The sequence below is a fragment of the Trematomus bernacchii genome, unplaced genomic scaffold (genome assembly GCF_902827165.1).
Source record: "Trematomus bernacchii unplaced genomic scaffold, fTreBer1.1, whole genome shotgun sequence".
Lineage (NCBI taxonomy): Eukaryota > Metazoa > Chordata > Actinopteri > Perciformes > Nototheniidae > Trematomus > Trematomus bernacchii.
In genome coordinates, this window is record NW_022988050.1 from 1487240 (window position 1) to 1502089 (window position 14850).

Consider the following 14850-nt stretch of genomic DNA (forward strand, 5'->3'; position numbering starts at 1 on the left):
TGTTGTGTATTTGCGGCCAATTCTGTCTTCATTTGACTAAAGAAATAAGACTTTGAACAACTTTGAACAACTTCTTTACTGCAGAATCATTTCCTGTACATTTGATATCTCCCTAATCCACATTAAGAATGGTACAAGTCGTCTTTGAGTTAAGAGTATCAATGGAATTCACATGTGAGGAATACATCTATTCCAAGTTGCTGTAAAACTTGGTCCTTTTTATAACATAAATATGGTGCACCATTATAACAACTCAGAGTAATGAGGTTAAAAACATAGAGTGCTGCTGATTAATGCTAACATAGTGTATTTTAATCAGACTTACCACTTTCTACACGGTACAGAAGTGCTCCCGTGCATAATCTTTGAACTCCTGCAAAATGGTGTGCTTGATGGATTTGGACTCTATGAATGGACTTCTTAAAAAGACTTACGGGCATTTGGCAAGAAAGAGCAGTGTGGAAAACTTGGAACACAGCTGAGATTCATCGTAATGTTCAAACACAAGCCTCCACTTTCTCAAGGTGATCATCTCTGGGAACATTTGGTAATAATTCCCAATTGAGTCCATTGCTTTTTCTGTTATTCTTCCCTATTGTGCTAGCTCCTCCTCCTCCTCCTCTTCTTCATCTTCTTCATCAGCCCAGCACGCTGTCATTAAAGGCCAGACACGTCACGGCCTTCTGGTGTCCGCTGTACTCCCTCTTGATCTCCCCGGTCTCTACGCACCACAGACGAGCCAGGTTATCTGAAGAGGCTGTGGATGCAAACAGAAACAAGATGGAAACTACATTCGTAGAAATTGTAAATACACATTTTAATATTATCACTTTTTTCTGAAAAGGCTATAAAAGTCACTTCCTCTGTGCTTTAATAAGATAAAGATCAAATGTACGTTATTAATCCCAATCTGTGATTTGTGTTGTTGTTGTTGCAGCAGCATAAAACAAAACAAGGCTTTGCACGTAATAACAAATTAGGGTCGTAATAAACAATTCTAAAATATAAACATCTCAAAATAGAAATAGAAATAAAGCAGCATTAGAGAGTAAGAACATTATACAGATGACCGTGAAGATAACAAATCTATAAACTGACTGACAAATAAAAACACTATTGAAGGTAATATATAATTAAACAGTGTTTAAAGATGTGTTGGATCAAATGTGGCAAGACAAGGGGAGAATAGAAATGAGGAGACGTGTGGGATGTCATCAAAGTGCCCAAATGGCTCTAGGACTGCGGGAGTGTCCTGATTTGATTTTCACAAGGCTAAGGTTCTTTCAAAAGTGGCATTAGTCAAGTTTTTTGATAAAAGGTACTGACCAGTGACGATATACTGGGAGTCTCCGGAGAAGGCGCAGTCCCACATCCAGCCTCGGGACGTCTCCCCGGGGTTGTTGCTCTTGATGCTCAGCTCTGTCATCAGAGAGAAGTTAGACGTCCTCCAGATCTTACAGGTCTGGTCCGCTGAGCAGGTGGCTAACAGACTGGAGGGGATTAAAAAATATACAAATATGTGTTTGATCAGCAGGGACAATCAGAGAAAGATGTACAGTGTGTAAAGTAAGGAGGAGGGCACTCACGTGGAATCAGGGCTGAACTTGCAGCGCAGGGCGTAGCGTTTGTGTGCCGGGATCTTGGTTTTGGGGATGAGCTGCGTCACCTCGTCTCCTGCCCCTCCAGCCAGGTTCCACACATAACAGTTTCCCTGTTAGAGAAAATAAGAGACCTTTAATATACAGTATCCTCAAGGAGCTTCAAGGGGGCAGAAGCAAAACACAATATAGCCAACACCAAAAAGAAGTGCTATATTTTGAATATTTCCTATTTTCTTTGAAGACAGCATAGGTGGATATAAAGGCTTGCAAATGCATGACTGACAGCAAGGTAAGGTGCTGAAAACATGTAGCAAATATAGCAAACATTTCATACTGATATTGACTTTTTTTTTCTTTTAATTGGCTTCTGTGCCAGTACTCCCGTCTGCTTTTCAGAACTAGGGGCGTACCAATGGCGATGAACTGTAGGTGGCCTATCCTTTTAACATACCAATGTATCAAAACACAGCGCCATTTGCTGACTTTCTGAGTACTGACCGAGCTGTTGACCGCTGCCATGTAACTGGCATCCGGGTCGATGTGAACGGAGTTAATGGAGACCTCTGGCTCAGGAATCAGCTGTTCGTTGTGGTCCGTCTTCAGATCCCAGATATGAATCACTCCACTCTGATCGCCAACAATCAACTCTGCCTGAAAAATGTAACAACTCATGGTTTAATGCAAGTCTTTTCAGCATAAACTCTTAACTGTCTTACAATAATATATAAACAAATGCATATCCTAGACTGTAATTGATGTCTCACCTGGTTGGGATGCAGGCACACACAGTTGATTGGAGCGTTGACCTGGAATATCCTCTGACACTGCAGATTTCTTGACCTGGAGGGAGCATAAGGGATTAAAGTAAGGTTTTTTTAACACAGAGTGAATTTCCTTTAGCACAATGAGCTTCCTCTATAGTACCTAAGGTCCCATATGCGAGCCATGCAGTCCTCTCCTCCCGTGTACATCCAGCGTCCGTCCTCATGGAAACCCACAGACGTGATGTTCTTGCTCACGCCGTCGTAGTTTATCACAGGGTTTGGGTTGTTGGAGTTCAGGTCGTACATGCGGATGTGCTGATAACCTATTAACACAGAGTGGAATTTACTTATTAAAGGAGATATTCACTTAAATATATAATGCAGAAGACAGTTTGAGAATAATGTTGACCAACCTGCTGCTGCAATCATACTCCTGTCAGGTGTCACCTCAAGGGAATTTACTTGCTGGGAGCAATCGTTAAGAAAAGGTGCACTTTGAATTGCCTTGTGTTGGAAGGTGCTATATAAATAAACTTGACTTGACTTGCCTTGCCTTGCCTTGCCTTGCCTTGCCTTGCCTTGCCTTGCCTTGCCTTGCCTTGCCTTACAACCCAATCCAGTGATAAAGGCAAGAATACACAAACATTACAATTAAAAATATTTGGAGTAGATCTATACGATTCGAGATAATAAAACTTGTTATGGAATGACCCACATGTGTTTGTGTAATATGCATTCTGTACACAATCACCCTCATGTCACAGTAAAAGCACACTGTTGCTCTCAGTCACGGTAAGGATACAGAGTCCTGGTGCTGGACCGTCCTGGTGCAGATGCCGCTGTGCGCCTGCCAGAAGCGGACGGTGTGGTCGTATCCAGCCGTGGCCAGAATGACCGGGTCGCTGCCCACCGTGCCCGCGTTCACATTCATCTCTTCTGCTGCTGCTGCTGCCTGTCACTGCTCACAGAGGGAGGTAAGATTCAAGAGTTCAAAGGTTATATTGTAATATGCACAGCAGCTATAGTGTAGTTGTTGGGAAAATACTGAATGTACTCTTTCAATATCAGAGTAGCACATGATAACAAAAGCCCTACGTAGCTGTGTACATAACAGGATGTATGATTACCTAGAAGAGCGTCAGGACTGTTTTAGGCATATGATAGCTATGTGATTAACATGATGATTCAGCCTCTATGGAGATAGACATATGACAAGCATGATCATTTCTGACATGGAGCTAATCTGAACTAAACATTGAATACTGCTTTATATTCCTCCATCTTGGGACTGTGTAACTCCCTCTCTTGTATATCAGCATGTGAAGGACACTGTTCAGGAACTAGTTGTACCAAATGCTCTGTATGTGATGACTACTTCCATTCTTGAGAGGATCATAAATACATGGATCCTGAGATTGAAGACCAAGCCGGTGATGAGTGATATTTTTCTAACACTAGTTATGGCAATGAAAGTCCCAGGCTCCTCCAACAATGAATTGTAAATATATATAAAAGACGTACAATTGTGCAAAAAGAAACCAAATGGAAATAAAATACTGCAAGAGAATGTTGCAGGAGAAGTACACGATAAACATTTATTAATAGAATAAGATGAGCTCCAAACAGAATGTAAAATGTAATACTGTACAGGAATAAAACTGTTTGGATGGTAAATTGTAGTTTGGCAATTAACACCTTCAGACCCAGACTCCTCCAATTGTGCAACATGCAATATACTTAAGACATAAAAACAAGTAATACAATACTTTACTGTAATATAAATGAATATGTGAAATGCAAACAGAGGCATGAATAAAACTGCGTGGAGATATAAGACACAGTCAGCTGCTGCAGATTTCTGTCTCTTTAATGGTTACTTTAAACAGAAAGGTAGTTTAATGAAGTGCAATACTGTGGGAATAATACATTTAACTTGTGACATGCATGCTAACGTTAGCATAGCTAGTTGTTAAGGGTCATTGCAATGAAGGCAGTTAGGTAACAGCTATATTTCAACAGCTAAAACATTGTGACCTATTTCACTGTGTGATATTATTTGTGATAATTTATACTATCTTACAGAATAAAATGTAAGTTTTTATTACCTTCAGTTGTTGTTGGTGTTGACGTGAAAAATAGGAACGTCCCCGGCCCGTAATGTGTCCGGTAGGAACACACACTGATGATTCAAACGTTCCGCTTTGATAACCGTCGCTTTGCCGCCATCTTGTGACGTGTTGTATCATAGCAGGATAAATGGACCACAGTCGAGTAATGAATACCTGTGGCTTTTAAATTATCAATTATTTAACACAGACTCATCCAACCACTTAGAATAGTGTGTGAAGGCCTTTGTAAATTACATATTAAGATTTTCCTTTTGGTGAAATCAATTCCAGTACCAATACTAAAATATCCAGTTAATTAAATGTAGTTAACAAAAATAACAGCATGTTATGTGTACTTTAATCAGGATATTATTAGGAATTCAGAAAGATAGATGGTTGAAGTAATACTTAGTTCACAACATAAATGGGTAAGTAATTAAAATTATATTATGGTGGTCCTGTTATTTATGAGTGCGGCTGCTCATCAAACCATCTTTACACCATCTCTTGGAATAAAATCACTGTACATTTTACATTTATATATTCAGTTTAATATTTAATATTCCATCTGTCACATACTTATGCATATATAATACCTTGCTTTATATCTTGTTATTGTTCATTTGTAAATTCAACATGTAAACTTTCTACTTACTTGTTTATTTCTTGACTTTTAATTTGTATTGTACAATGCCATGTATTTTATGCTGCAACACAAACATTTCCCAAATTGGGATCAATAAAGTACTATCTTAACTTATCTTATCATACATGGAACAATAAAGGCTGATGGATCCATGAGATATTGACATATAACTTTATTTTAATGTATAACATATAAGTTAGTTCATTCAACAGTTTCAAGCAGTCATGCAAACAGTATATCCTTTAATACATATTTAAATAAATAAGTTAAATAAATAAATATATTATGCAAAGAATGTTATGTTCTCAAAACACAAATTCCACATGTATATAAATTACCATCTATTACATTTAAATCAAAATAGTACTGTAACTATGTGTTCTGGTCATGGCTGCTGCAGCAGGGCGGACATGTGCTGCTTCACCTCTCCTGGGTCGGCCACAGAACAGTCCAGAACCACCGCCCTCATCCCACTCTTCATCTTAATGGAGGGGAGGATCTGAAACGTTTCATTACAATATTTAAATATATAATAAAGCTTTATTTATATAGCACTTTTCATACAACACATGCAGGTCAAAGTGCTTTACAAAATCACACATCACAAGTTAAAAGTAAACAACAAGAAATTCCCTTCAGATTATTTGTTAAGAACTTTAAAAGGTACATGCAGCAAAATATAACATGTTATCAGGTTAATAGACACAAGGAGGTCAAATGTATGATAATAACAATTAAATAAATAATGGTTTCTCTGACAGATAAGACACAAGAGTCGATGCAACAATGTAAAATATAAAACCCCATAAAACAAAGTGAACATATAGGTACAACAGAAATACAAATAAAAAGATTAAGACCTATGAATAATAAAGACTAAAAGAACATTTAAAGTGGGGGGTTGCTAATTAAAAGCTAATATGATTTTCTTTTATAGGTAACACACATTATTTAATCAAAGAGCTACAGTACCTTCACGTATATCTTGCATCTCTCCAAAAGTAATTTCCACTTCATTGCCGTCCGCTCGTCATCAGTCAGATTGGTAAACTCCTCTGTCTGATGGAAGAAATTAAAATGTGGTTTATCCCACTTGAAGCATAGCTGCTTAAGATACCAGTTCATAAGAGAAAGGTATAACATATGACATGGATTTATTATATTTACACAGCAGCAAATTCTACTTTCCAGCGTAGATGTAAACACAAACGTAACACAGGACTCAAAGGCTTTATTGTCATATTCACAGTAGCTAAAGGTTAGTTTGGCAATTCAAATCTTAAGTCCCAGGATCCTCCAACAGTGTATTGTAACATAAAATATACTTAAGACTGAAAACTAGGTAAAAGAAATAGAAATAAAACGGTGCAAGAGAAGGGAGCAAGTGGCGCAACAGTGCACGTGAATGCAGAAAGAAGTACACCATATACATGTTAAATAGAATAAGATGAAACAGAATTTAAAGGGGACCTATCATGCAAAATGCACTTTTTGATGTCTTTTATACATAAATATGTGTCCCCGGTGTGTCGGGGAACTCACGCAGCGTCAGAAAATAAAACCCTCTCTCTTTTCCTCCGTACCCAAATCTCTAAAAACGGGGCTACAACGGAGCTGATCCAGATTTGCATCCGATATGACGTAATATCTGAAATGTGGACCCACGGCACTATCAGAAACGTTGCTATCAGAAACAATGCCCGACTGTTTTGGACGTAATATGGTCGGTGTTAACATTAGCATCGCTAACACTCAGAGCTAACCTGTACTGGAGAGCATGTGTGTGAAGAAGCAGGAAATAAAAAGGAACTCACCTTGTGGTATAACCGGCAAGAGAGAAAGCCTTTGAGCTCCATACTGTTTCAGAGAGAATCCTTGATAATCCATGATATGGCGTTTCATCACGGCAGTATTTAGTTTAGACAGTAGCTGCCGGGTCCCGCATGAGCTCAGCCCCCTCCTTTTTTTTTAATCAATTATTTTTCTTTTTAAAGCTTTAAATCAGCACTTTTGAAACAGGAAGTGAAATAGAGGGATATGAGGCATGGCTAGAATGGGTGATCTGTTTGGTATTTTGAGCAAAACACTTCATAGACATGTTTTTTATATATTTCTATATATCTGAGACCTATGCTATTGCCTACAAATAGCATGATAGGTGACCTTTAAACTTAAATACTGTCCAGTGGAAGAAAATACTGCATATTGTAGTTGTATTCAAGCATGGTAGAGTTGCTCGTGTTATACTCGAAATTCACCAGCATTACATATATGCTACGATTACAGAGGCAAACTTTTAAAGAAAGATGGACACCATTGGTGGAGGTAATAGGAGGAAACTAAAGGCTGCATACAAAAAGGAACTGGACTGTGTGACACCCCAAAATAATATAATATGGCTTCTTTAAAATGAGGAGAATATGTAGGATGACCTTATACTGTATATAACCTATCTTTTAATTCATTTTTGTTATAACTAGGTTATTTACGTTCTCAGTGTTGATTTGATTTCTATACGTTTTGTTTTTCATATTCTCATGTTGAATGTCTTGGATTTGAGACGTTCTACATGTTGTGGCCCCTTGTTAAAGAAACTGTTCATCTAAATTGGAATACTAATGGATGTAAAGGGGAATGTGAGAAAATAACTAATAAAGAATAAGTCAAATTCACCAGTATTTATCCCATTGCTCTCACGTTCTTTAACTCCCAGATGAAACCGCATATGATTGATGATCCTGCGAGGCGTTACTGACCGTGCAGCCGAGAGCCTTCTCTGCCAGCGGGCTCCTCAGAGAGCAGGCCTGCAGCGTGCCGGTGTGGTCCGTGAAGTCCATCAGCATGTCGAAGCCTGTGGTGCTGGAGAACATCTGATCCCTGCCCGGACACATCAGGTTGCTGCAGCTCACCTCCTCCTCAGTCACCATGAACTTACACCTGGTGCTGAGGAGGGTCAGGGAACAGATGATCAGAGGTGGCAAAAGTACACACATCCTTTACTCAAGTAGAAGTACAGATACTCGCGTTTAAAAATACTCTGGTAAAAGTAGAAGTACTGACTAAAGTTCTTTACTCAAGTCAAAGTAAAGAAGTATGCGCTTCGAAATGTACTTAAGTAACAAGTACCCATAACTACCATCTGTTTTAAAGAGTACCTGACCTTCCTTTATATTAATAGAACAATAATGTAATTGTTAGCTAATGAATGTTTCCATGCTGAACAATTTACCAGCGAGTCTTGATGAGTTTAGAAACAGAAGAGTTCAGGTCGAGTTTGGAGATGAAGCTGTATGTGATCCCGAAGAACATTTCAGAAATCTCCTGGGCCTTCTGCTTCAGCTGGCTCACGGTGTACACGTCAGTGATGGACTCCACTGCACACACAGAGGCAAACACACACAAACGTGAGTGCAGTCTTTTTGTTTATAGGTTGCTGATAGACTGTATATCTTATTCTTATTGATAACTCATTCCATAAAAATAGTGCGTTCGTACTCGAGTTGAAGTGCTTTCAGAACAAGCCTAAAAAAAACTTCTCTGAAGATGAATCTTTTTTAATTTACTCATAAACTAAAGTGTTAGTATTTCCCTAAATAGAGATTGATGGGCATTGTAGTTAATGATGTAGTTTGACAGGGACTACTTTCAGCCCGATATTTGGGTTGCGGTCGAATAGTCCATTTAGCTTAGGAACCTTCCTAACGGAGTGAAATGACCCGGAAGTCCCTCAGTGGCAGCCATGACAAGTGCCGTTCGAATTCTCTAGATGAAAGGAAAGGAGGTTTCAAACTTCCTTTATAACCTCCTTTACCTTAGGAACCACTGGACCTCCCTAACCTAAAGGAGAGGAGAAAATGCTGCCCCACAATGCCTTGCGGCCGCAGCATTTGCCGTCACGCAACAGTCGGCCGTTCACGGAAACAACCGATTATGACCGAGAAATGATATCATGAAAGTTACGGTGCTTATTAAGCATTTTAAAACGTATGTGGTAACTTGCCAAAGTGCTTTGTTTTGAACGTTCATCAGTATTATAATCAAAAAGAGAAATATGAACAGTCGGATTCTCTAAAGTACCGCAGTCTCTTCTCCTAAGTCCTTTTGAATTCTCCTATCCACTATCCCTTGACCCCGTGACGTTTCACTCAGAGGTCAAGGGATAGACGATAGGGATAGACGTTAGGAGCTGATTTTTGGACCATTCGACCGCAACCTTGGTGTATTTTTTACAGCACAAAGATGATTATTATGTGGGAATGCTTATTTTTTTAAATATATATTTGGACAATGATCTAGGTCTAAGGCAGGCTATACAGGCTATACAGGCTATATATATATATACACGTAGGATCAATTCATTGTGATTTTTGTTTCCTTACATTTTGCTATCAGAATATCACAAGGGAAAATTTGATTTTTAGCCATTTAGCGCAAATGAGAATATGTTACATGTATCAGGGAGTAGGATAACAGTTAGAAGTGCATTGCCAATTAACACTGTGACTTTAAAGGAAATGTAAAAGACAGAAAGTAAATGATAACATAGGGATTTAAAACACAAAGAAGGCTTTACACCAACATACAGCCAGACTTCTGCTCATTCTAATACTACAGTAACAGTATGAGAATGAGGGGGGTTCTTCCCAGTAACCCACCAGGCACGTCTTCTGGCTTCTCGTCCTGATCCAGAGCTCCAGACTCTGCCACCTCTTTGGCGTAGCTGAACAGCAGACTGGCCTCTCTGGTGTCTGAGAGCAAATTATGATTGACTTACAGTACACAGCAGGATCACAATGGAAATCGTGTTTTTGATTAATTCCACATTTAAAAGTTATATATCAGATGTTGTGTTTTTATAAACTGTTGCTGTAAAGCACATGTGTCAAACTCAAGGCCCGGGGGCCAAATCAGGCCCTTGGTGGATTTAATTTCGGCCCGCAGGATAATTTCTAATTCCTATTAGATCTGGCCCGCCGGTATATTGCACGCACACCTTCACCCCATCCTGAGGGTCTCCTCAGCTCAGAGCCTGAGCCCAAACATTGATGAACTTGCACCCAAGATGAGATGCCAAGTATCTGGCTTGAGCTAGCATCACAGAGCAGCACACTGAGTTTACATGGATGTTTCCTTCTGCACTTTCTTTCTTGAGACAACAGGGCATGTTTGTTTGTTTCTTTGAGGGAAATAGTTTTGTTGAAGCTGTTGTTGGCCTGTGGAGAAATGTAATCATAAGAAATGACTCTGGAAAAGCTGCAGATAGAGCCATAAGAAATGAATGCAACTGATTATTTAATGTTTCATGTTGTTTTTATAGGCAATCATTTAAGCTTTGTTAGTTCCAGGTTTAATATGTGCAATAAGTTCATTTTAATAAGTTTTGCAATAAACATTGAACCAGTCCGGCCCTCGACTAGTACCCATTTTTTATTTTGGCCCACTGTGTATTTGAGTTTGACACCCCTGCTGTAAAGCCTCACCAGGGTTGAGAGTGATAATAGTTTTTGCGTTAACCGTTGCTGTCATGCCGCTGCGAAAGCTGTCAAAGCCAATCTTTGCATCGGCTATGAAGAGCACTGTGAATGAAGAATACAAGTTAAAACAACAGAAAGCTATTTCAAACATAAACACAGAGTAACATCTCAGATATCCGCCTCCATGTTTCTCTCCACTACAGTATGCTAACGGGACGTGACAGGCGGGACAACAGTTAAATACAGATTCATTTTGTGGCTGGAAGTGAGCAGCAGCTGCTAACCTACCCGTCTCCTTGGGTATCAAAGTTTGCACGAGCTGAATGGCTTCTCTGTCCCAGCTGTGGGTAAAACAGAGGTCAGGGAGTTACTCGGTGGAAATCAAACGCACATGGAGTTCAGCAGGTTAATCTAAAGCTGCATCTCATCAAAGTAAATGTGCGGTTAACCTAAAGATACTCAGCGGTGATGCGAGGGGGGCCAAGGAGATGGAATATGGAACGAATGTAACACAAGTTATTCACTTTTCCAAACAGATAAAAGACGCACCAGACGAGAGGGAAGGAAGACACGGAGTCATCAAAGAGTTTCACTTCCAGCCTCTGCCCTTTGCGTTGGTCTGAAGTGATGAACTGCTTCATCTCTCCAATCTGAACATGTAAACAGGATCATCAGAAGTTCATTTCACAGTATCTTTCCTTTCTGTGAACAGGCGCAGTGATATTAAGAGAAGGGTTTGGCCTCTCTCTGAACTTCTTAAAATGATGGTGAATCAATGAGAACACTCCAAAGTAACCACACAGACAAAACAGACACAATGTAGTCAATTAGGCAATTTAAAAGATGTATATTTAGTTAAATTAGAAAACCCAGGGTATATGCAGGAACCCTGAAGTCAAATTGAAGACCTTTTAAGACCTTTTTTAAGACCCTTTCCATACATTTTAAGACTTCATCGCCACTTTGAGTTTTAACCGGTTACACACTTTACCTCACATTGACTATATACAGTATTGATTGTCCTTCCTCCTTATCTTCCAACCATTTGGACGCAGACTTGCATTTCCCCATAACGATGTTGTTTAACAACCGGCGTAAACGGACCTTCGCGCGCTATCAAGCAGTGAGCGTGCGATGTCCTGTTCAGATGACGTCAAACCCAACGGGATGCCATAAATAAACTACACAGAATCACACTACACACCTACGCAATGATTACATTCAGGCAGACTGTAGAATACAACCTCTTTGGACAATTTATATACTTATTGAAAACAAGCTACAAAATGTAATACCTTGGAAAATGCCGTTTAATACTTTTTAATAGCCTTCATTTTCACTAAATTGATTTATCAACTTTTAATACTTTTTAAGACCCCACGGACACCCTGAAACCATATATATATTTGCTTAGCATTCAGGCTCGTTGGAAAAAAGGTTCCTGTCATCACATTATTTAATACGATGTGTCACTGTTGTTTCTTTTGATGTGAAATATTATTTATTTAATTTATTTTGTTTAGTTAATTTACCTTTTTTTTTTTTTAAAAGAACCGATAATAATACCGTTAAAGGACCGGATCGATAAGCGGTATCGATAAAAGTAGTAGTACCGTTAAAACCTTAACGATACCCATCCCTACATCTAATGCAATCAATGTGTGAAAATACATTTTGGTTTTTCAATTTCTCTCGTTCTCTGTTGGAAAGAACACCTTCCCTAAATCAATGAAATCTCAAAAATGTCATCACCTGTTTTAAACATGACAGATTTGACATGCAACACTTGTTCAATTGCATATTCAGACACATAGAAAAGACTTCTGGGAAATGTAGGAAACAACATACAAAAGTAAAAGTAGAAGCAGCAGCTTGACAGAAATGTAGGATCATCAAAAAAGCAAATAACTAATATAGCAAAGCTTGAATGTATTAAAAAGTATATTATTATATCGCTTCTTCAATGCTATTCAATACTGACAGCCTGTGATGTTAAGGCGTCTTACCGATCTCACTGCAGCCAGTATATTTATCACCGTGCCCTCCAGCCTCTGCCCGTTGGCCACGATGTCTCCCAGAGAGTAGAAATCCCCGGGGTCTTTCACTGGGAGGTGGATCAGAGGCAGCAGCCGCTCGATGGAGCCCGTATCGGCACACAGAGACACCTGGGAGTGAACTTCCGTCACCATCAGCCTGTAGAAGCTAACAGAGCAGACACAGGCCTTTGAACATCATCATCACACAGTTACATCATGTTTTACACAGCATTACACTGGGTTATATATTAACATTATTACCCTCCGGCTGTTAAAAGCTCCAGAGAGTGACCATGAAGGAATCCTGTATGAAATCTGTATTAAAAAGTGATAATTACCTAGGTGTTGTGGGACAGAATTTGTCCCCTTTCTCCGGGTCTTTGCTGGAAACTAAAGGATTTTCAACAATGACTGAAAAAAATGATGAGAAAAAAGTCATTCACATTAGTTTTATGTTTTTGTATTAGATTTAAAGTTTTTAGGCATTTTTATCTTATTGATAGTATCTTATTGCTACATTTTGTATTATATCAAGACGTTTTTGTGTAGCTTAATTTGTATTCTACAAGTAAAGACATATCAAAAGCTGGCATGACCAAAGCTTAATTTGTACTATGACTAAATAAAAGAAAAACAAGATGTAAGCACTTGTGTTGCATCCCATAAAATACATTTCTATTTGCCCAAATCCAGTAATTTTGAGGAACTTTTCAAGCTTCTGGGTCTTTGACAGTGACTTCCTCACCACAGTCTCCAGTGCTGAAGCTGTTGGAGAGCCCGTTGACGTATAAGTCGTTCCCCCATGCCGTGACATTAACGAAGAAGTCAGGCGAGTCCTTGATAGTGAAGCCAAACGTGAATCTGTCCACACCGATATCTGAAATTCAGATGCATAGCTTCAGTTAGTGTTCAATCCTGAGTTGAATGGGAAAGAAATAGAGGGAAAAAAGCTCTATTTTCCAGAAGAGGGGGCTGGTGTACAACACAATGAGGTGCAGTGATGTTAGGAGAGTGTGACATTGAAATTAACAACTTTATGTAAACTAATATGACAAAAAATACTAACTTTTTCTGTCAGGGAAGCTTTTGACATCAGATTTCCCAATGACGATGCCTGCCACTTTCTGAAAAATATTTAAAAGACAATGAAAATTACAATATTGGACATTTTAATCAGTGATCAGTTAAAAAAACAAACTCAGAAAAACAGGCCACAATTATCCATGATTTAAGAACAATTTTCATGGCTTTTATACACTTGTTTTGTTTAAAGGGAGATTGTAGAAACACATAGATATGAAATAGCTGTATATCTAAACTCACCGGATGAGAGAGGTTGGGATGCAGCTCAGAGATGGCAATGAACGTCTGAGCAGCCATTTTATCAAATCATCCAGTCCAGTTTTTAATACATTTACAGTCACTGTAATGAGGTAAAACAAATAAAACAATAAAAGGTGAAAGTTGTGGTTTAATTCCAACTAGAACAAAGTTATTAAAGCATTTCTCAATTTCTAACATGGACAGCAGTTACTTGCTAAGTTTAGTTAAGTAGTTAGCTAGCTAAACAAGGCTAAAGTTAGTGTTAACACAGTGACTTGTTCACTCTTATCACACCTCTAAATGACCTGAGGGTTTTAACTATGTCTGAATTCACTATTTAGAATATTTTTAGCTTAGTTTCAGTTATACCTAAGACCTTTTTTTTTTTAATTCGTGTTTTCTCTTTGACTTTACCTGCTTTGTTTTCCCAAATGGTTATTTGTGTATCGCGGCAAAACTGTTGCACGGCACGCGACGGAATCTGTAGATGCTGCGTTCAAATGCAGTCGGTAGAAAATCGTAATTTCACGTTGTGTTCATCTAGGAAAAATGTACTGTTCAGTTTTTTTTTTCACTGTTTGTACATATTGGCTGTTTATGTTTATTTTGTATCTAATTGTATTTTCAATTCATCTGCAATTGTTTATGTGCTGCTGTGACAAAAATCATCATCAATCTTTTATTAGGAGCTACTAGTAAATGTTGCAAAAAGTCTGAAATTAACACTTCATAACAAAAGATGAAGTCACTTCCATCTCCACTTTATTACCATTATTTACTATTATTTACTGATTAACCACCTATAACTACTGTATGAAGCTTATGCAATCTCTTTTGTGATGAAAAGAGACCTGCATTCATCCAATGTTTTGTTAGACGTTAGGTGATGTTGCCTAGG

At 38.6% G+C, this 14850-nt stretch overlaps 2 protein-coding genes across 2 annotated transcripts; both read right to left on the reverse strand.

The window, feature by feature from the left end:
• Window positions 1-58: 58 nt before the first annotated feature.
• mlst8 (MTOR associated protein, LST8 homolog (S. cerevisiae)) lies at window positions 59-4602 on the reverse strand. Its single transcript, XM_034120104.1, has 9 exons — window positions 4471-4602; window positions 3168-3323; window positions 2779-2830; window positions 2526-2688; window positions 2366-2441; window positions 2100-2252; window positions 1587-1711; window positions 1327-1490; window positions 59-757 (listed from the first exon to the last, which is right to left on the reverse strand). The coding sequence occupies exons 2-9, from the start codon at window positions 3294-3296 to the stop codon at window positions 639-641; spliced, it is 981 nt and encodes a 326-aa protein (XP_033975995.1). The 5' UTR covers window positions 3297-3323; window positions 4471-4602; the 3' UTR covers window positions 59-638.
• Window positions 4603-5371: 769 nt separating this feature from the next.
• Window positions 5372-14426, reverse strand: meiob (meiosis specific with OB-fold). The gene is made up of 14 exons (XM_034119915.1): window positions 14367-14426; window positions 13953-14052; window positions 13696-13753; window positions 13375-13506; window positions 12968-13040; window positions 12600-12795; window positions 11143-11243; window positions 10882-10934; window positions 10600-10695; window positions 9775-9867; window positions 8349-8493; window positions 7876-8062; window positions 6092-6178; window positions 5372-5618 (listed from the first exon to the last, which is right to left on the reverse strand). The coding sequence occupies exons 2-14, from the start codon at window positions 14007-14009 to the stop codon at window positions 5505-5507; spliced, it is 1392 nt and encodes a 463-aa protein (XP_033975806.1). The 5' UTR covers window positions 14010-14052; window positions 14367-14426; the 3' UTR covers window positions 5372-5504.
• Window positions 14427-14850: the final 424 nt, after the last annotated feature.